This window comes from Leptodactylus fuscus, chromosome 4 (assembly GCF_031893055.1).
Source record: "Leptodactylus fuscus isolate aLepFus1 chromosome 4, aLepFus1.hap2, whole genome shotgun sequence".
NCBI classification, from domain to species: Eukaryota; Metazoa; Chordata; class Amphibia; order Anura; family Leptodactylidae; genus Leptodactylus; species Leptodactylus fuscus.
Window position 1 is genome coordinate 89,473,836 of NC_134268.1, and position 22,675 is coordinate 89,496,510.

The 22,675-nt window shown below is 45.2% G+C and overlaps 1 protein-coding gene across 1 annotated transcript in view; it reads right to left on the minus strand.

The window, feature by feature from the left end:
* F13A1 (coagulation factor XIII A chain) overlaps positions 1 to 22,675 on the minus strand; it is a 142,289-nt gene that overhangs the window by 69,448 nt on the left and 50,166 nt on the right. The window contains exons 5-6 of the mRNA XM_075270787.1: positions 9,688 to 9,806; positions 8,796 to 8,903 (exon numbers count right to left, since the gene is read on the minus strand). Of these exons, the coding sequence (XP_075126888.1) occupies positions 8,796 to 8,903; positions 9,688 to 9,806 (227 nt within the window). The remainder of the gene's footprint in view (positions 1 to 8,795; positions 8,904 to 9,687; positions 9,807 to 22,675) is intronic.

Consider the following 22,675-nt stretch of genomic DNA (forward strand, 5'->3'; position numbering starts at 1 on the left):
TTTGTGCAAAGCGCGGAACTAAGGGCCCGCCTGATGTTGAGTGACACGTGCTGGTGCAAGGCGGGGACGGCACACCGGGAGAAGTAGTGACGGCTAGGGACGGCATAGCGAGGTGCCGCAGTTGCCATCAGGTCCAGGAAGGCGGGAGTTTCAACAAGCCGGAACGCCAACATCTCCTGGGCCAGCAGTTTAGCGATGTTGGCGTTCAAGGCTTGCGCGTGTGGGTGGTTAGCAGTGTATTTCTGCCGCCGCTCCAATGTCTGAGAGATGGTGGGTTGTTGTAAAGAAACGCCTGATGGTGCCTTTGATGGTGCAGGAGAAGGAGATAAGACAGGACCAGGGGAGGATGAGGTAGAAGTCAACAAAGTGGCGGAGGCAGATGAAGTGGTGTCCTGGCTCGTCCTCTGGAGTGCATCGCCAGCACAGTCAGCAGTGGCAGTGGCAGAGGCAGAGGCAGTGGCAGAGGCAGTGGCAGTGGCGTGAACGGCAGGCGGCCTTTGTCCTGCCGTTGCTGCCTGCCACTGATTCCAGTGCTTGGATTCCAAATGACGGCGCATTGAAGTGGTGGACAGGTTGCTCTTCTCAGAGCCCCTAATCAATTTCGAGAGGCAAATTGTGCAGACAACACTATATCTGTCCTCGGCGCATTCCTTGAAAAAACTCCACACCTTCGAGAAACGTGCCCTCGAGGTGGGAGTTTTTCGGGGCTGGGTACGAACTGGAACATCTTGGGAGATTCCGGGTGTGGCCTGGCTTCGCCTAAGCTGCTGACCTCTGCCTCTGCCTCTAGCTACCCTTTTTGGTGCTGCACCTGCCTCAACATCCACACTACTTTCCCCGCTTGACATCCCCCCTGTCCAGGTCGGGTCAGTGTCCTCATCATCCACCACTTCCTCTTCCAACTCCTGTCTCATCTCCTCCTCCCGCACAATGCGCCGGTCAACTGGATGCCCTGACGGCAACTGCGTCACATCATCGTCGATGAGGGTGGGTTGCTGGTCATCCACCACCAAATCGAACGGAGATGGAGGAGACTCTAGTGTTTGAGCATCTGGACACAGATGCTCCTCTGTTAGGTTCGTGGAATCGTGACGTGGAGAGGCAGGTTGAGGGACAATGAAAGGAGCGGAGAACAGCTCTGGGGAGCAGGGACAGTTTGGGTTATTGTTCTGTAAAGCTTCGGAATTTTGGGAGGAAGGAAGACAAGACTGTTGGGTAATAGGAGGAGAGGAGGCAGAGTCTGACTGGCTGCTGGACAATGTGCTGTAAGCGTTCTCTGACAGCCATTGCAAGACCTGTTCCTGGTTCTCGGGCCTACTAAGGTTTGTACCCTGCAGTTTAGTTAATGTGGCAAGCAACCCTGGCACTGTGGAGTGGCGCAATGCTTGCTGCCCCACAGGAGTAGGCACGGGACGCCCTGTGGCTTCACTGCTACCTTGCTCCCCAGAACCATTCCCCCGACCTCGCCCACGGCCTCGTCCACGTCCCTTTCCGGGAGCCTTGCGCATTTTGAATTCCTAGTTAGAAATTGGCACTGTATACCAGTAGTAAAAATTGTGGGTGCACGTAACCCCAATATATTCTTTGAATTCCCAGTCAGACACTGGCACTATATGGCAGTAGCAAGAAATGAGGGTATTTATAACCCCAATATATTCTTTGAATTCCCAGTCAGACAATGGCACTGTATACCAGTAGTAAAAATTGTGGGTGCACGTAACCCCAATATATTCTTTGAATTACCAGTCAGAAACTGGCACTATATGGCAGTAGCAAGAAATGAGGGTATTTGTATTCCCAATATACTCTTTGAATTCCCAGTCAGACAATGGCACTGTATACCAGTAGTAAAAATTGTGGGTGCACGTAACCCCAATATATTCTTTGAATTACCAGTCAGAAACTGGCACTATATGGCAGTAGCAAGAAATGAGGGTATTTATAACCCCAATATATTCTTTGAATTCCCAGTCAGACAATGGCACTGTATACCAGTAGTAAAAATTGTGGGTGCACGTAACCCCAATATATTCTTTGAATTCCCAGTCAGAAACTGGCACTATATGGCAGTAGCAAGAAATGAGGGTATTTGTATTCCCAATATACTCTTTGAATTCCCAGTCAGACAATGGCACTGTATACCAGTAGTAAAAATTGTGGGTGCACGTAACCCCAATATATTCTTTGAATTACCAGTCAGAAACTGGCACTATATGGCAGTAGCAAGAAATGAGGGTATTTATAACCCCAATATATTCTTTGAATTCCCAGTCAGACAATGGCACTGTATACCAGTAGTAAAAATTGTGGGTGCACGTAACCCCAATATATTCTTTGAATTCCCAGTCAGAAACTGGCACTATATGGCAGTAGCAAGAAATGAGGGTATTTGTATTCCCAATATACTCTTTGAATTCCCAGTCAGACAATGGCACTGTATACCAGTAGTAAAAATTGTGGGTGCACGTAACCCCAATATATTCTTTGAATTACCAGTCAGAAACTGGCACTATATGGCAGTAGCAAGAAATGAGGGTATTTATAACCCCAATATATTCTTTGAATTCCCAGTCAGACAATGGCACTGTATACCAGTAGTAAAAATTGTGGGTGCACGTAACCCCAATATATTCTTTGAATTCCCAGTCAGAAACTGGCACTATATGGCAGTAGCAAGAAATGAGGGTATTTGTATTCCCAATATACTCTTTGAATTCCCAGTCAGACAATGGCACTGTATACCAGTAGTAAAAATTGTGGGTGCACGTAACCCCAATATATTCTTTGAATTACCAGTCAGAAACTGGCACTATATGGCAGTAGCAAGAAATGAGGGTATTTATAACCCCAATATATTCTTTGAATTCCCAGTCAGACAATGGCACTGTATACCAGTAGTAAAAATTGTGGGTGCACGTAACCCCAATATATTCTTTGAATTACCAGTCAGAAACTGGCACTATATGGCAGTAGCAAGAAATGAGGGTATTTGTATTCCCAATATACTCTTTGAATTCCCAGTCAGACAATGGCACTGTATACCAGTAGTAAAAATTGTGGGTGCACGTAACCCCAATATATTCTTTGAATTACCAGTCAGAAACTGGCACTATATGGCAGTAGCAAGAAATGAGGGTATTTATAACCCCAATATATTCTTTGAATTCCCAGTCAGACAATGGCACTGTATACCAGTAGTAAAAATTGTGGGTGCACGTAACCCCAATATATTCTTTGAATTACCAGTCAGAAACTGGCACTATATGGCAGTAGCAAGAAATGAGGGTATTTGTATTCCCAATATACTCTTTGAATTCCCAGTCAGACAATGGCACTGTATACCAGTAGTAAAAATTGTGGGTGCACGTAACCCCAATATATTCTTTGAATTACCAGTCAGAAACTGGCACTATATGGCAGTAGCAAGAAATGAGGGTATTTATAACCCCAATATATTCTTTGAATTCCCAGTCAGACAATGGCACTGTATACCAGTAGTAAAAATTGTGGGTGCACGTAACCCCAATATATTCTTTGAATTCCCAGTCAGAAACTGGCACTATATGGCAGTAGCAAGAAATGAGGGTATTTGTATTCCCAATATACTCTTTGAATTCCCAGTCAAACAATGGCACTGTATACCAGTAGTAAAAATTGTGGGTGCACGTAACCCCAATATATTCTTTGAATTACCAGTCAGAAACTGGCACTATATGGCAGTAGCAAGAAATGAGGGTATTTATAACCCCAATATATTCTTTGAATTCCCAGTCAGACAATGGCACTGTATACCAGTAGTAAAAATTGTGGGTGCACGTAACCCCAATATATTCTTTGAATTACCAGTCAGAAACTGGCACTATATGGCAGTAGCAAGAAATGAGGGTATTTGTATTCCCAATATACTCTTTGAATTCCCAGTCAGACAATGGCACTGTATACCAGTAGTAAAAATTGTGGGTGCACGTAACCCCAATATATTCTTTGAATTACCAGTCAGAAACTGGCACTATATGGCAGTAGCAAGAAATGAGGGTATTTATAACCCCAATATATTCTTTGAATTCCCAGTCAGACAATGGCACTGTATACCAGTAGTAAAAATTGTGGGTGCACGTAACCCCAATATATTCTTTGAATTCCCAGTCAGACACTGGCACTATATGGCAGTAGCAAGAAATGAGGGTATTTGTATTCCCAATATATTCTTTGAATTCCCAGTCAGACAATGGCACTGTATACCAGTAGTAAAAATTGTGGGTGCACGTAACCCCAATATATTCTTTGAATTACCAGTCAGAAACTGGCACTATATGGCAGTAGCAAGAAATGAGGGTATTTGTATTCCCAATATACTCTTTGAATTCCCAGTCAGACAATGGCACTGTATACCAGTAGTAAAAATTGTGGGTGCACGTAACCCCAATATATTCTTTGAATTACCAGTCAGAAACTGGCACTATATGGCAGTAGCAAGAAATTAGGGTATTTATAACCCCAATATATTCTTTGAATTCCCAGTCAGACAATGGCACTGTATACCAGTAGTAAAAATTGTGGGTGCACGTAACCCCAATATATTCTTTGAATTACCAGTCAGAAACTGGCACTATATGGCAGTAGCAAGAAATGAGGGTATTTGTATTCCCAATATACTCTTTGAATTCCCAGTCAGACAATGGCACTGTATACCAGTAGTAAAAATTGTGGGTGCACGTAACCCCAATATATTCTTTGAATTACCAGTCAGAAACTGGCACTATATGGCAGTAGCAAGAAATGAGGGTATTTGTATTCCCAATATACTCTTTGAATTCCCAGTCAGACAATGGCACTGTATACCAGTAGTAAAAATTGTGGGTGCACGTAACCCCAATATATTCTTTGAATTACCAGTCAGAAACTGGCACTATATGGCAGTAGCAAGAAATGAGGGTATTTATAACCCCAATATATTCTTTGAATTCCCAGTCAGACAATGGCACTGTATACCAGTAGTAAAAATTGTGGGTGCACGTAACCCCAATATATTCTTTGAATTCCCAGTCAGACACTGGCACTATATGGCAGTAGCAAGAAATGAGGGTATTTGTATTCCCAATATATTCTTTGAATTCCCAGTCAGACAATGGCACTGTATACCAGTAGTAAAAATTGTGGGTGCACGTAACCCCAATATATTCTTTGAATTACCAGTCAGACACTGGCACTATATGGCAGTAGCAAGAAATGAGGGTATTTATAACCCCAATATATTCTTTGAATTCCCAGTCAGACAATGGCACTGTATACCAGTAGTAAAAATTGTGGGTGCACGTAACCCCAATATATTCTTTGAATTACCAGTCAGAAACTGGCACTATATGGCAGTAGCAAGAAATGAGGGTATTTGTATTCCCAATATACTCTTTGAATTCCCAGTCAGACAATGGCACTGTATACCAGTAGTAAAAATTGTGGGTGCACGTAACCCCAATATATTCTTTGAATTACCAGTCAGAAACTGGCACTATATGGCAGTAGCAAGAAATGAGGGTATTTATAACCCCAATATATTCTTTGAATTCCCAGTCAGACAATGGCACTGTATACCAGTAGTAAAAATTGTGGGTGCACGTAACCCCAATATATTCTTTGAATTCCCAGTCAGACACTGGCACTATATGGCAGTAGCAAGAAATGAGGGTATTTGTATTCCCAATATATTCTTTGAATTCCCAGTCAGACAATGGCACTGTATACCAGTAGTAAAAATTGTGGGTGCACGTAACCCCAATATATTCTTTGAATTCCCAGTCAGACACTGGCACTATATGGCAGTAGCAAGAAATGAGGGTATTTGTATTCCCAATATATTCTTTGAATTCCCAGTCAGACAATGGCACTGTATACCAGTAGTAAAAATTGTGGGTGCACGTAACCCCAATATATTCTTTGAATTCCCAGTCAGACACTGGCACTATATGGCAGTAGCAAGAAATGAGGGTATTTGTATTCCCAATATATTCTTTGAATTCCCAGTCAGACAATGGCACTGTATACCAGTAGTAAAAATTGTGGGTGTATATAGCCCCAATTCTATTGCTAGGGGACTTGCAGGGTATTTCTGGGGTGAAGGTGGGGGGGCACACCGTTGGAACGGGTATCGGGGTATATATCGGGTATACGGGAATACACTGACAGTGTATTCCATTCAGGATCCTGGGAAAGCTGGGTTGCGGCGATTGAGCCCGTCAGTGCCACGTTACACTGACAAGCTTCTCCCTGGAATTTAGCTCTTACAAGAGCTGTTGGTTGTCTTCTCCTTCCTATCCTAGCCTGTCCCTGCCTACCCAGAATCTAAGCCCTAGCTAGCTGGACGGAAACCTCCGTCCTCGGTGAATTGCAAGCTCAGAATGACGCGAACCTGGGCGGCGCTGTTCTTTTAAATTAGAGGTCACATGTTTTCGGCAGCCAATGGGTTTTGCCTACTTTTTTCAACGTCACCGGTGTCGTAGTTCCTCTCCCACCTACCCTGCGCTGTTATTGGAGCAAAAAAGGCGCCAGGGAAGGTGGGAGGGGAATCGAGTAATGGCGCACTTTACCACGCGGTGTTCGATTCGATTCGAACATGCCGAACAGCCTAATATCCGATCGAACATGAGTTCGATAGAACACTGTTCGCTCATCTCTAACTATTACCCATGTGTTACTTCGGTTTTTCTCACCATTCTTTATTGCCATATTTTCATGCTGTGGTTAAATTTTATCAGCTTAAAAAAAGGCTAGTAAAATATTGGGAAAATTTGCACCTTCATATAATTATATTATTACAAGAAGGTTTCTCCTGTACAGTTTCTATTTTTATTTTATAGGTTAGGTCGCTTCAGAGATTTCAGGATATAAAAAGGATTTAATCTGTCCATAGTTAAAATCATTTAATCTGCCCGTTGTGTGAATGACCTGTTATTGATGCATACATGTAATATTAAATAGTAGGGCCATCCAAGCTAGCATGTATCTCTATAAATATCTCTAGAAAGTAAGTGTCCCCAATTAGGTTAATAATTTTACATTCTCTGCTACTATTACAGTCTACCATTTTGCATATGTTTGAAACAATGTTAAAATGCTCCCCTCAATTAGGTCTCAAGTCAAGTTGTATGGCTTCCCAAGAGCTTCTCTGTATCTTTGATGTCATGGGCAATTATACTCAGTTATTATTCAGTCAATGACTATAAATGACTTATTGCTGAGCATCAGATATTGGCCTGCCACTTTCCATCACACCAGACTAAAAGCATAATAATACACTCTCAAAAAGAAAGAAGTCCTCATTCATTTTTCAACATAGAAGAAAGGTGTAAAAGCAAATTTAGTTTTATGCTACCTTGTCACTTAAAAGTTTGGAATATGGAAGATATAATATATCATAATAGAATATGTAAATGTGTTAAATAGAAATATCATCCATTCTTACCTATGCCTGAATGGCATGTGCCTATTCTCAGCGTGTATTACAGCAATGAGGCAAACACAGCTGTAAGTTGTTGGACTCTAATGCAAACTCTGTAATAGCTCCCCACCTTCCATGTACCATTTATAATAGTAATTCCAATTTAAGTAGCAGATGGGCCTTTAATCCAGTAGATAGATATATCCTGCAAACCTTCATATATGTTTGGCACAGTGATAGTATTGGATCAGGAGCTGAACTGGCACCGTCAACAGAAGGGGTCAACTGAAACGGCTGCAATGGCAGGAATAAAATATAGGCAGCCTCAAGCCTAACAAACACTCCAGAGGCAGGGCCTAATAGGATCACTGTCAGCAGACAGCCATAATATACTGCAATAATGTTGTAATGCATTATATCAGTGATCAAAGGATCATATGATCATTTGTATCACTACATCAATAACAACCTGTACTATACAACTAATGCAATATTGATCTTTCCTTTTAAAGGGAGAAAGAAAAATTGAGAAGAAAAATAAAAAAACAATGCCAGAATTGTAAAAAATTTTTGGTCACCCTGCCTCCACAAAAAAATTGGAATAAAAAGTCAACAAAAAGTCATATGGACCCCAAAATAAAAAGTAAAACGCATCTTGCAAAAAACAAGACCTCGCACAGCTCAGCTGACGGAAAGGTTAAAATTTACTCTCTGAATATGGTGACCAATGAGAAAAAATTATTAATTTTTTTAATAGAAAAAGGGTTTTTATTGTGATTTCTGCCAAATAGTGACTGCGTCATAATTTGGGCTAAAGCCCCACGTTGCGGAAATGCAGCTTTTTTTGTTGCAGCTTTTTTTGCAGTTTTTTGAGCCAAAGCCAGAAGTGGATTGAGCAGAAGGGAGGAGTATAAGAACTTCCTTTATATTTCCCATTCCTTTTGTAGCCATTCTTGGCTTTTGTTCAAAAATCCGCAACAAAATCTGCAACAAAAAAAAGCTGCATTTCCGCAACATGGGGCCTCAGTCTTAAAATGTAAAAAAATGCCAAAACTGGTGTTATGTTTTCATACCATCAGAAAGTGAAAATAAAATGCTGTCAATAATAAAATGGTGCCAGTGAAAGATACAATTTGTTTTGCACAAAAAAAAAATCCTCCATAAAAATACATTAAAAAAATTCAAAAGTTCTGACTTTCGAAATGTAACAATGAAAAGACCACAACCACAAAAAAATAAATAAAATACTATTACATATATTAACTGTCTGAGAACAGCACCTGGATTTATTCTGCGGAAAAAATCATATCAGAAATAACAATAGTGTGATTCTCTGTTATAAATAAATGAATGCATATACCACTGCAGATCCAATACGGCTGATCTTTATAGGATTTCCTCGGCCGGAAAGATCAAGTTCCGCTTTGTCCATTAGAAAAAGGCAAGCATCAAGCATCTGCTCTTCAAACTATAATTACAAAAAAAGGAAGTTATCTGTAACAGTTACATAGTGATAGAAAATAGAGAAACATATCTTACAAATAGGATCCATGAGAATCATATTTATTTTAGTACTGGATGTATACAATTCAACAAATTGAATGGGATGTTTTCCTTCATGGAAATTAAGATCTCAATTGAGGATTTCTGTGACAACATGGTATATTTTATATGCACATGTCCAGAATACTTATGTTAAGACACTGAGCTGAAAGAAACTAAAACAATAAAGGGGTTGTCTACAGGTAGAAAACCATGGCTGCTTTCTTCCAAAAACAGTTTTAGGCTGAGGCCACAAAGTGTGAAAATGAAGCTTTTGTGTTGTAGATTTTGCTGAGTTTTTTTTTAGTCAAAGTGTAAAATGCCCCTCCAAATAATGGGAACTATATAGGAAGCTCTTATACTTCTACTTTCTGCTCAAACCCCTCTTCACTGCTCAAAAAAATACAGCAAAATCTCCAACATAAAAGTTGCGTTTCCGCAATGTGGGGCCTCAGCCTTACACTATCTACATAGTGGGGAAGATTTATCATGAAGCCCGTTTTAAACCCGTTTCTCAAGTAAAATGTATGAATAAAAGTTCCAAACTTTAGCTTGCGCCTTATAATTAATAATGTCTTATAAAGTGTAAGCCTCTATCCAACTTTACAAGTATATACTGAGTTTTTCATGCGTATGCCCTAAAAGCCTTCATCCATGGTTCTACCTCAGCATCAGTGATTAGAAAAACTATATTGCAAGGATATTCTCACCTGTCCATACTCCCAGCTTCTTGTCTTTATATTGTTAACTTCTCCATGAAAAATCACCCCAAAGTCATTCATGACATATTCTTCTATCTCTTTTTCATCATCCATGTAAACAGCATCCTCTATTTATAGTAAAAAAAGATATTAATAATTGTATTAAAATATTTTCTCTAAAACCCGGAGAAGGTCAGTTTAATGGCCAATATGGCTCTTTTGATCATTTGCCTAATACACGCAATGAGAAAGCGTATAAACTTATAAAACCATAATGACAAAGTAAGTATTAGTGTGTGAATACAATATACACTGCTAGACCTCCATAGAGTACTAATAGAGTTAATAATAACCTCATAATATGGAACAATAACAGAACCAATGAGCAGCACCAAAGTCAAAAAACTAACTTTTTCTAAGCAGAATCATGAACTTTCCATAGTACTGGCTGATTCAAAACAGGACCAAAAGTGTATCTACTAGAGATGAGCGAACAGTGTTCTATCGAACTCATGTTCGATCGGATATTAGGCTGTTCGGCATGTTCGAATCGAATCGAACACCGCGTGGTAAAGTGCGCCATTACTCGATTCCCCTCCCACCTTCCCTGGCGCCTTTTTTGCTCCAATAACAGCGCAGGGTAGGTGGGACAGGAACTACGACACCGGTGACGTTGAAAAAAGTAGGCAAAACCCATTGGCTGCCGAAAACATGTGACCTCTAATTTAAAAGAACAGCGCCGCCCAGCTTCGCGTCATTCTGAGCTTGCAATTCACCGAGGACGGAGGTTTCCGTCCAGCTAGCTAGGGCTTAGATTCTGGGTAGGCAGGGACAGGCTAGGATAGGAAGGAGAAGACAACCAACAGCTCTTGTAAGAGCTAAATTCCAGGGAGAAGCTTGTCAGTGTAACGTGGCACTGACGGGCTCAATCGCCGCAACCCAGCTTTCCCAGGATCCTGAATGGAATACACTGTCAGTGTATTCCCGTATACCCGATATATACCCCGATACCCGTTCCAACGGTGTGCCCCCCCACCTTCACCCCAGAAATACCCTGCAAGTCCCCTAGCAATAGAATTGGGGCTATATACACCCACAATTTTTACTACTGGTATACAGTGCCATTGTCTGACTGGGAATTCAAAGAATATATTGGGAATACAAATACCCTCATTTCTTGCTACTGCCATATAGTGCCAGTTTCTGACTGGTAATTCAAAGAATATATTGGGGTTACGTGCACCCACAATTTTTACTACTGGTATACAGTGCCATTGTCTGACTGGGAATTCAAAGAATATATTGGGAATACAAATACCCTCATTTCTTGCTACTGCCATATAGTGCCAGTTTCTGACTGGGAATTCAAAGAATATATTGGGGTTACGTGCACCCACAATTTTTACTACTGGTATACAGTGCCATTGTCTGACTGGGAATTCAAAGAATATATTGGGGTTATAAATACCCTCATTTCTTGCTACTGCCATATAGTGCCAGTTTCTGACTGGTAATTCAAAGAATATATTGGGGTTACGTGCACCCACAATTTTTACTACTGGTATACAGTGCCATTGTCTGACTGGGAATTCAAAGAGTATATTGGGAATACAAATACCCTCATTTCTTGCTACTGCCATATAGTGCCAGTTTCTGACTGGGAATTCAAAGAATATATTGGGGTTACGTGCACCCACAATTTTTACTACTGGTATACAGTGCCATTGTCTGACTGGGAATTCAAAGAATATATTGGGGTTATAAATACCCTCATTTCTTGCTACTGCCATATAGTGCCAGTTTCTGACTGGTAATTCAAAGAATATATTGGGGTTACGTGCACCCACAATTTTTACTACTGGTATACAGTGCCATTGTCTGACTGGGAATTCAAAGAGTATATTGGGAATACAAATACCCTCATTTCTTGCTACTGCCATATAGTGCCAGTTTCTGACTGGTAATTCAAAGAATATATTGGGGTTACGTGCACCCACAATTTTTACTACTGGTATACAGTGCCATTGTCTGACTGGGAATTCAAAGAATATATTGGGGTTATAAATACCCTCATTTCTTGCTACTGCCATATAGTGCCAGTTTCTGACTGGTAATTCAAAGAATATATTGGGGTTACGTGCACCCACAATTTTTACTACTGGTATACAGTGCCATTGTCTGACTGGGAATTCAAAGAGTATATTGGGAATACAAATACCCTCATTTCTTGCTACTGCCATATAGTGCCAGTGTCTGACTGGGAATTCAAAGAATATATTGGGGTTACGTGCACCCACAATTTTTACTACTGGTATACAGTGCCATTGTCTGACTGGGAATTCAAAGAATATATTGGGGTTATAAATACCCTCATTTCTTGCTACTGCCATATAGTGCCAGTTTCTGACTGGTAATTCAAAGAATATATTGGGGTTACGTGCACCCACAATTTTTACTACTGGTATACAGTGCCATTGTCTGACTGGGAATTCAAAGAGTATATTGGGAATACAAATACCCTCATTTCTTGCTACTGCCATATAGTGCCAGTTTCTGACTGGGAATTCAAAGAATATATTGGGGTTACGTGCACCCACAATTTTTACTACTGGTATACAGTGCCATTGTCTGACTGGGAATTCAAAGAATATATTGGGGTTATAAATACCCTCATTTCTTGCTACTGCCATATAGTGCCAGTTTCTGACTGGTAATTCAAAGAATATATTGGGGTTACGTGCACCCACAATTTTTACTACTGGTATACAGTGCCATTGTCTGACTGGGAATTCAAAGAGTATATTGGGAATACAAATACCCTCATTTCTTGCTACTGCCATATAGTGCCAGTTTCTGACTGGTAATTCAAAGAATATATTGGGGTTACGTGCACCCACAATTTTTACTACTGGTATACAGTGCCATTGTCTGACTGGGAATTCAAAGAATATATTGGGGTTATAAATACCCTCATTTCTTGCTACTGCCATATAGTGCCAGTTTCTGACTGGTAATTCAAAGAATATATTGGGGTTACGTGCACCCACAATTTTTACTACTGGTATACAGTGCCATTGTCTGACTGGGAATTCAAAGAGTATATTGGGAATACAAATACCCTCATTTCTTGCTACTGCCATATAGTGCCAGTGTCTGACTGGGAATTCAAAGAATATATTGGGGTTACGTGCACCCACAATTTTTACTACTGGTATACAGTGCCATTGTCTGACTGGGAATTCAAAGAATATATTGGGGTTATAAATACCCTCATTTCTTGCTACTGCCATATAGTGCCAGTTTCTGACTGGTAATTCAAAGAATATATTGGGGTTACGTGCACCCACAATTTTTACTACTGGTATACAGTGCCATTGTCTGACTGGGAATTCAAAGAATATATTGGGAATACAAATACCCTCATTTCTTGCTACTGCCATATAGTGCCAGTTTCTGACTGGGAATTCAAAGAATATATTGGGGTTACGTGCACCCACAATTTTTACTACTGGTATACAGTGCCATTGTCTGACTGGGAATTCAAAGAATATATTGGGGTTATAAATACCCTCATTTCTTGCTACTGCCATATAGTGCCAGTTTCTGACTGGTAATTCAAAGAATATATTGGGGTTACGTGCACCCACAATTTTTACTACTGGTATACAGTGCCATTGTCTGACTGGGAATTCAAAGAGTATATTGGGAATACAAATACCCTCATTTCTTGCTACTGCCATATAGTGCCAGTTTCTGACTGGGAATTCAAAGAATATATTGGGGTTACGTGCACCCACAATTTTTACTACTGGTATACAGTGCCATTGTCTGACTGGGAATTCAAAGAATATATTGGGGTTATAAATACCCTCATTTCTTGCTACTGCCATATAGTGCCAGTTTCTGACTGGTAATTCAAAGAATATATTGGGGTTACGTGCACCCACAATTTTTACTACTGGTATACAGTGCCATTGTCTGACTGGGAATTCAAAGAGTATATTGGGAATACAAATACCCTCATTTCTTGCTACTGCCATATAGTGCCAGTTTCTGACTGGTAATTCAAAGAATATATTGGGGTTACGTGCACCCACAATTTTTACTACTGGTATACAGTGCCATTGTCTGACTGGGAATTCAAAGAATATATTGGGGTTATAAATACCCTCATTTCTTGCTACTGCCATATAGTGCCAGTTTCTGACTGGTAATTCAAAGAATATATTGGGGTTACGTGCACCCACAATTTTTACTACTGGTATACAGTGCCATTGTCTGACTGGGAATTCAAAGAGTATATTGGGAATACAAATACCCTCATTTCTTGCTACTGCCATATAGTGCCAGTGTCTGACTGGGAATTCAAAGAATATATTGGGGTTACGTGCACCCACAATTTTTACTACTGGTATACAGTGCCATTGTCTGACTGGGAATTCAAAGAGTATATTGGGAATACAAATACCCTCATTTCTTGCTACTGCCATATAGTGCCAGTGTCTGACTGGGAATTCAAAGAATATATTGGGGTTACGTGCACCCACAATTTTTACTACTGGTATACAGTGCCAATTTCTAACTAGGAATTCAAAATGCGCAAGGCTCCCGGAAAGGGACGTGGACGAGGCCGTGGGCGAGGTCGGGGGAATGGTTCTGGGGAGCAAGGTAGCAGTGAAGCCACAGGGCGTCCCGTGCCTACTCCTGTGGGGCAGCAAGCATTGCGCCACTCCACAGTGCCAGGGTTGCTTGCCACATTAACTAAACTGCAGGGTACAAACCTTAGTAGGCCCGAGAACCAGGAACAGGTCTTGCAATGGCTGTCAGAGAACGCTTACAGCACATTGTCCAGCAGCCAGTCAGACTCTGCCTCCTCTCCTCCTATTACCCAACAGTCTTGTCTTCCTTCCTCCCAAAATTCCGAAGCTTTACAGAACAATAACCCAAACTGTCCCTGCTCCCCAGAGCTGTTCTCCGCTCCTTTCATTGTCCCTCAACCTGCCTCTCCACGTCACGATTCCACGAACCTAACAGAGGAGCATCTGTGTCCAGATGCTCAAACACTAGAGTCTCCTCCATCTCCGTTCGATTTGGTGGTGGATGACCAGCAACCCACCCTCATCGACGATGATGTGACGCAGTTGCCGTCAGGGCATCCAGTTGACTGGCGCATTGTGCGGGAGGAGGAGATGAGACAGGAGTTGGAAGAGGAAGTGGTGGATGATGAGGACACTGACCCGACCTGGACAGGGGGGATGTCAAGCGGGGAAAGTAGTGTGGATGTTGAGGCAGGTGCAGCACCAAAAAGGGTAGCTAGAGGCAGAGGCAGAGGTCAGCAGCTTAGGCGAAGCCAGGCCACACCCGGAATCTCCCAAGATGTTCCAGTTCGTACCCAGCCCCGAAAAACTCCCACCTCGAGGGCACGTTTCTCGAAGGTGTGGAGTTTTTTCAAGGAATGCGCCGAGGACAGATATAGTGTTGTCTGCACAATTTGCCTCTCGAAATTGATTAGGGGCTCTGAGAAGAGCAACCTGTCCACCACTTCAATGCGCCGTCATTTGGAATCCAAGCACTGGAATCAGTGGCAGGCAGCAACGGCAGGACAAAGGCCGCCTGCCGTTCACGCCACTGCCACTGCCTCTGCCTCTGCCTCTGCCACTGCCACTGCTGACTGTGCTGGCGATGCACTCCAGAGGACGAGCCAGGACACCACTTCATCTGCCTCCGCCACTTTGTTGACTTCTACCTCATCCTCCCCTGGTCCTGTCTTATCTCCTTCTCCTGCACCATCAAAGGCACCATCAGGCGTTTCTTTACAACAACCCACCATCTCTCAGACATTGGAGCGGCGGCAGAAATACACTGCTAACCACCCACACGCGCAAGCCTTGAACGCCAACATCGCTAAACTGCTGGCCCAGGAGATGTTGGCGTTCCGGCTTGTTGAAACTCCCGCCTTCCTGGACCTGATGGCAACTGCGGCACCTCGCTATGCCGTCCCTAGCCGTCACTACTTCTCCCGGTGTGCCGTCACCGCCTTGCACCAGCACGTGTCACTCAACATCAGGCGGGCCCTTAGTTCCGCGCTTTGCACAAAGGTCCACTTGACCACCGACGCGTGGACAAGTGCATGCGGACAGGGACGCTACATTTCACTGACGGCACACTGGGTAAATGTAGTTGAGGCTGGGACTGCTTCCCAAACTGGCCCGGTGTACCTCGTCTCCCCGCCTAACATTCCTGGCAGGGACACGAGAAGAACACCCCCCTCCTCCTCCTCCTCTACCGCCTCCTCCTCCGCCTCCTCCTCCGCCACCGCCTCCTCCTCCGCTGTTAGATTGACCCCAGCTACGAGTTGGAAACGTTGCAGCACTGGCGTTGGTAGACGTCAGCAGGCTGTGCTGAAGCTGATCAGCTTGGGGGACAGACAGCACACTGCCTCCGAGGTGAGGGATGCCCTCCTCGATGAGACGGCAATATGGTTTGAGCCGCTGCACCTGGGCCCAGGCATGGTCGTTTGTGATAACGGCCGGAACCTGGTAGCAGCTCTGGAGCTTGCCGGACTCCAACATGTTCCATGCCTGGCCCACGTCTTCAACCTAGTGGTGCAACGTTTCCTAAAGAGCTACCCCAATGTTCCAGAGCTACTGGTGAAAGTGCGGCGCATGTGCGCCCACTTTCGCAAGTCGACAGTAGCCGCTGCTAGCTTAAAATCTCTCCAGCAACGCCTGCATGTGCCACAACACCGGCTTTTGTGCGACGTCCCCACACGCTGGAACTCAACGTTTCAGATGTTGAATAGAGTGGTTGAGCAGCAGAGACCTTTGATGGAATACCAGCTACAAAACCCTAGGGTGCCACAAAGTCAGCTGCCTCAGTTTCACATCCATGAGTGGCCATGGATGAGAGACCTTTGTGACATCCTACGGGTCTTTGAGGAGTCCACAAGGAGGGTGAGCTCTGAGGATGCGATGGTGAGCCTTACAATCCCGCTCTTGTGTGTTCTGAGAGAATCCCTGATTGACATCAGGGATAACTCAGATCACACAGAGGAGTTAGGGATAGCATCCGATCCGTCACAGCTGGAGAGTAGGTCCACACATCTGTCCGCTTCACTGCGTTTAATGGAGGAGGAGGAGGAGGAGGAGGAGGAGGAAGAAGAGTTGTCCGATGATGTGATGGTGATACAGGAGGCTTCCGGGCAACTTCGAATCGTCCCATTGTTGCAGCGCGGATGGGTAGACATGGAGGATGAGGAGGAAATGGAGATTGAACTTTCCGGTGGGGCCAGAGGAGTCATGCCAACTAACACTGTGGCAGACATGGCTGAGTTCATGTTGGGGTGCTTTACAACCGACAAGCGTATTGTCAAAATCATGGAGGACAACCAGTACTGGATCTTTGCTATCCTTGACCCCCGGTATAAAAACAACATCTCGTCTTTTATTCCGGTAGAGGGGAGGGCCAATCGCATCAATGCTTGCCACAGGCAATTGGTGCAGAATATGATGGAGATGTTTCCAGCATGTGACAGTGGCGGCAGGGAGGGCAGTTCCTCCAGTAGGCAACCAAGTTCTCACCGGTCCACACAAACGAGGGGCACACTGTCTAAGGTCTGGGACACCTTGATGGCACCCCCTCGCCAAAGTGCCGCCACGGAGGGTCCTAGTGTCACCAGGCGTGAGAAGTATAGGCGCATGTTGCGGGAATACCTTTCCGACCACAGCCCTGTCCTCTCCGACCCCTCTGCGCCCTACACGTATTGGGTGTCGAAGTTGGACCTGTGGCTTGAACTTGCCCTATATGCCTTGGAGGTGCTGTCCTGTCCTGCCGCCAGCGTCCTATCTGAGAGGGTGTTCAGTGCAGCCGGTGGCATCATCACTGACAAGCGCACCCGTCTGTCAGCTGAGAGTGCCGACCGGCTCACTTTGATAAAAATGAACCACCACTGGATAGAGCCTTCATTTTTGTGCCCACCTGTGTAAAGCACCCCAACATGAAACTCCATGTCTGTACTCAACCTCTCCAATTCCTCCGCATCCTCATACTCATCCACCATAAGCGTTGCACAATTCTGCTAATACTAGGCTCCCTCCAACATGATTTCCCCCAACTCTGCTGGTTAGAGGCTCCCTCCACCCTGATTTCCACCAACTCTGCTGGTTAGAGGCTCCCTCCACCCTGCTTTCCCACAACTCTGCTGGTTAGAGGCTCCTTCCACCATGAATTTGCCCAAACTGGGCTGTTTAGAGGCTCCCTCCACCATGAATTGGTCCAAACTGGGCTGGTTAGAGGCTCCCTCCACCATTAATTGGTCCAAACTGGGCTGGTTAGAGGCTCCCTCCACCATGAATTTGCCCAAACTGGGCTGTTTAGAGGCTCCCTCCACCATGAATTTGCCCAAACTGGGCTGTTTAGAGGCTCCCTCCACCATGAATTGGTCCAAACTGGGTTTTTTAGAGGCTCCCTCCACCATGAATTGGTCCAAACTGGGGTGGTTAGAGGCTCCCTCCACCATTAATTGGTCCAAACTGGGCTGGTTAGAGGCTCCCTCCACCATGAATTGGTCCAAACTGGGCTGGTTAGAGGCTCCCTCCACCATGAATTGGTCCAAACTGGGGTGGTTAGAGGCTCCCTCCACCATTAATTGGTCCAAACTGGGCTGGTTAGAGGCTCCCTCCACCATGAATTGGTCCAAACTGGGCTGGTTAGAGGCTCCCTCCACCATGAATTTGCCCAAACTGGGCTGTTTAGAGGCTCCCTCCACCATTAATTGGTCCAAACTGGGCTGGTTAGAGGCTCCCTCCACAATTAATTGGTCCAAACTGGGCTAATTAGAGGCTCCCTCCACCATGAATTGGTCCAAACTGGGTTTTTTAGAGGCTCCCTCCACCATGAATTTGCCCAAACTGGGCTGTTTAGAGGCTCCCTCCACCATGAATTGGTCCAAACTGGGCTGGTTAGAGGCTCCCTCCACCATGAATTTCCCAAAACTTGGCTGTTTAGAGGCTCCCTCCACCATTAATTGGTCCAAACTGGGCTGGTTAGAGGCTCCCTCCACCATGAATTGGTCCAAACTGGGCTGGTTAGAGGCTCCCTCCACCATTAATTGGTCCAAACTGGGCTGGTTAGAGGCTCCCTCCACCATGAATTTGCCCAAACTGGGCTGGTTAGAGGCTCCCTCCACCATGAATTGGTCCAAACTGGGTTTTTTAGAGGCTCCCTCCACCATGAATTTGCCCAAACTGGGCTGGTTAGAGGCTCCCTCCACCATGAATTGGTCCAAACTGGGCTGGTTAGAGGCTCCCTCCACCATGAATTTGCCCAAACTGGGCTGTTTAGAGGCTCCCTCCACCATTAATTGGTCCAAACTGGGCTGGTTAGAGGCTCCCTCCACCATGAATTTGCCCAAACTGGGCTGTTTAGAGGCTCCCTCCACCATGAATTGGTCCAAACTGGGTTTTTTAGAGGCTCCCTCCACCATGAATTGGTCCAAACTGGGCTGGTTAGAGGCTCCCTCCACCATGAATTTCCCAAAACTTGGCTGTTTAGAGGCTCCCTCCACCATTAATTGGTCCAAACTGGGCTGGTTAGAGGCTCCCTCCACCATGAATTGGTCCAAACTGGGGTTTTTAGAGGCTCCCTCCACCATGAATTGGTCCAAACTTGGCTGTTTAGAGGCTCCCTCCACCATGAATTGGTCCAAACTGGGGTGGTTAGAGGCTCCCTCCACCATTAATTGGTCCAAACTGGGCTGGTTAGAGGCTCCCTCCACCATTAATTGGTCCAAACTGGGCTGGTTAGAGGCTCCCTCCACCATGAATTTGCCCAAACTGGGCTGTTTAGAGGCTCCCTCCACCATGAATTTGCCCAAACTGGGCTGGTTAGAGGCTCCCTCCACCATGAATTGGTCCAAACGGGTTTTTAGAGGCTCCCTTCACCATGAATTGGTCCAAACTTGGCTGTTTAGAGGCTCCCTCCACCATGAATTGGTCCAAACTGGGGTGGTTAGAGGCTCCCTCCACCATTAATTGGTCCAAACTGGGCTGGTTAGAGGCTCCCTCCACCATTAATTGGTCCAAACTGGGCTGGTTAGAGGCTCCCTCCACCATGAATTGGTCCAAACTTGGCTGTTTAGAGGCTCCCTCCACCATTAATTGGTCCAAACTGGGCTGGTTAGAGGCTCCCTCCACCATGAATTGGTCCAAACTGGGTTTTTTAGAGGCTCCCTCCACCATGAATTTGCCCAAACTGGGCTGTTTAGAGGCTCCCTCCACCATGAATTGGTCCAAACTGGGTTTTTTAGAGGCTCCCTCCACCATGAATTGGTCCAAACTGGGCTGGTTAGAGGCTCCCTCCACCATGAATTGGTCCAAACTGGGGTGGTTAGAGGCTCCCTCCACCATTAATTGGTCCAAACTGGGCTGGTTAGAGGCTCCCTCCACCATTAATTGGTCCAAACTGGGCTGGTTAGAGGCTCCCTCCACCATGAATTTGCCCAAACTGGGCTGTTTAGAGGCTCCCTCCACCATTAATTGGTCCAAACTGGGCTGGTTAGAGGCTCCCTCCACAATTAATTGGTCCAAACTGGGCTAATTAGAGGCTCCCTCCACCATGAATTGGTCCAAACTGGGTTTTTTAGAGGCTCCCTCCACCATGAATTTGCCCAAACTGGGCTGCTTAGAGGCTCCCTCCACCATGAATTGGTCCAAACTGGGCTGGTTAGAGGCTCCCTCCACCATGAATTGGTCCAAACTGGGTTTTTTAGAGGCTCCCTCCACCATGAATTGGTCCAAACTGGGCTGGTTAGAGGCTCCCTCCACCATGAATTTCCCAAAACTTGGCTGTTTAGAGGCTCCCTCCACCATTAATTGGTCCAAACTGGGCTGGTTAGAGGCTCCCTCCACCATGAATTGGTCCAAACTGGGGTTTTTAGAGGCTCCCTCCACCATGAATTGGTCCAAACTTGGCTGTTTAGAGGCTCCCTCCACCATGAATTGGTCCAAACTGGGGTGGTTAGAGGCTCCCTCCACCATTAATTGGTCCAAACTGGGCTGGTTAGAGGCTCCCTCCACCATTAATTGGTCCAAACTGGGCTGGTTAGAGGCTCCCTCCACCATGAATTTGCCCAAACTGGGCTGTTTAGAGGCTCCCTCCACCATGAATTTGCCCAAACTGGGCTGGTTAGAGGCTCCCTCCACCATGAATTGGTCCAAACGGGTTTTTAGAGGCTCCCTTCACCATGAATTGGTCCAAACTTGGCTGTTTAGAGGCTCCCTCCACCATGAATTGGTCCAAACTGGGGTGGTTAGAGGCTCCCTCCACCATTAATTGGTCCAAACTGGGCTGGTTAGAGGCTCCCTCCACCATTAATTGGTCCAAACTGGGCTGGTTAGAGGCTCCCTCCACCATGAATTGGTCCAAACTGGGGTTTTTAGAGGCTCCCTCCACCATGAATTGGTCCAAACTTGGCTGTTTAGAGGCTCCCTCCACCATTAATTGGTCCAAACTGGGCTGGTTAGAGGCTCCCTCCACCATGAATTGGTCCAAACTGGGTTTTTTAGAGGCTCCCTCCACCATGAATTTGCCCAAACTGGGCTGTTTAGAGGCTCCCTCCACCATGAATTGGTCCAAACTGGGTTTTTTAGAGGCTCCCTCCACCATGAATTGGTCCAAACTGGGCTGGTTAGAGGCTCCCTCCACCATGAATTGGTCCAAACTGGGGTGGTTAGAGGCTCCCTCCACCATTAATTGGTCCAAACTGGGCTGGTTAGAGGCTCCCTCCACCATGAATTGGTCCAAACTGGGTTTTTTAGAGGCTCCCTCCACCATGAATTTGCCCAAACTGGGCTGTTTAGAGGCTCCCTCCACCATGAATTGGTCCAAACTGGGTTTTTTAGAGGCTCCCTCCACCATGAATTGGTCCAAACTGGGCTGGTTAGAGGCTCCCTCCACCATGAATTGGTCCAAACTGGGGTGGTTAGAGGCTCCCTCCACCATTAATTGGTCCAAACTGGGCTGGTTAGAGGCTCCCTCCACCATTAATTGGTCCAAACTGGGCTGGTTAGAGGCTCCCTCCACCATGAATTTGCCCAAACTGGGCTGTTTAGAGGCTCCCTCCACCATTAATTGGTCCAAACTGGGCTGGTTAGAGGCTCCCTCCACAATTAATTGGTCCAAACTGGGCTAATTAGAGGCTCCCTCCACCATGAATTGGTCCAAACTGGGTTTTTTAGAGGCTCCCTCCACCATGAATTTGCCCAAACTGGGCTGTTTAGAGGCTCCCTCCACCATGAATTGGTCCAAACTGGGCTGGTTAGAGGCTCCCTCCACCATGAATTGGTCCAAACTGGGTTTTTTAGAGGCTCCCTCCACCATGAATTCGTCCAAACTGGGCTGGTTAGAGGCTCCCTCCACCATGAATTTCCCAAAACTTGGCTGTTTAGAGGCTCCCTCCACCATTAATTGGTCCAAACTGGGCTGGTTAGAGGCTCCCTCCACCATGAATTGGTCCAAACTGGGGTTTTTAGAGGCTCCCTCCACCATGAATTGGTCCAAACTTGGCTGTTTAGAGGCTCCCTCCACCATGAATTGGTCCAAACTGGGGTGGTTAGAGGCTCCCTCCACCATTAATTGGTCCAAACTGGGCTGGTTAGAGGCTCCCTCCACCATGAATTGGTCCAAACTGGGTTTTTTAGAGGCTCCCTCCACCATGAATTTGCCCAAACTGGGCTGTTTAGAGGCTCCCTCCACCATGAATTGGTCCAAACTGGGTTTTTTAGAGGCTCCCTCCACCATGAATTGGTCCAAACTGGGCTGGTTAGAGGCTCCCTCCACCATGAATTGGTCCAAACTGGGGTGGTTAGAGGCTCCCTCCACCATTAATTGGTCCAAACTGGGCTGGTTAGAGGCTCCCTCCACCATTAATTGGTCCAAACTGGGCTGGTTAGAGGCTCCCTCCACCATGAATTTGCCCAAACTGGGCTGTTTAGAGGCT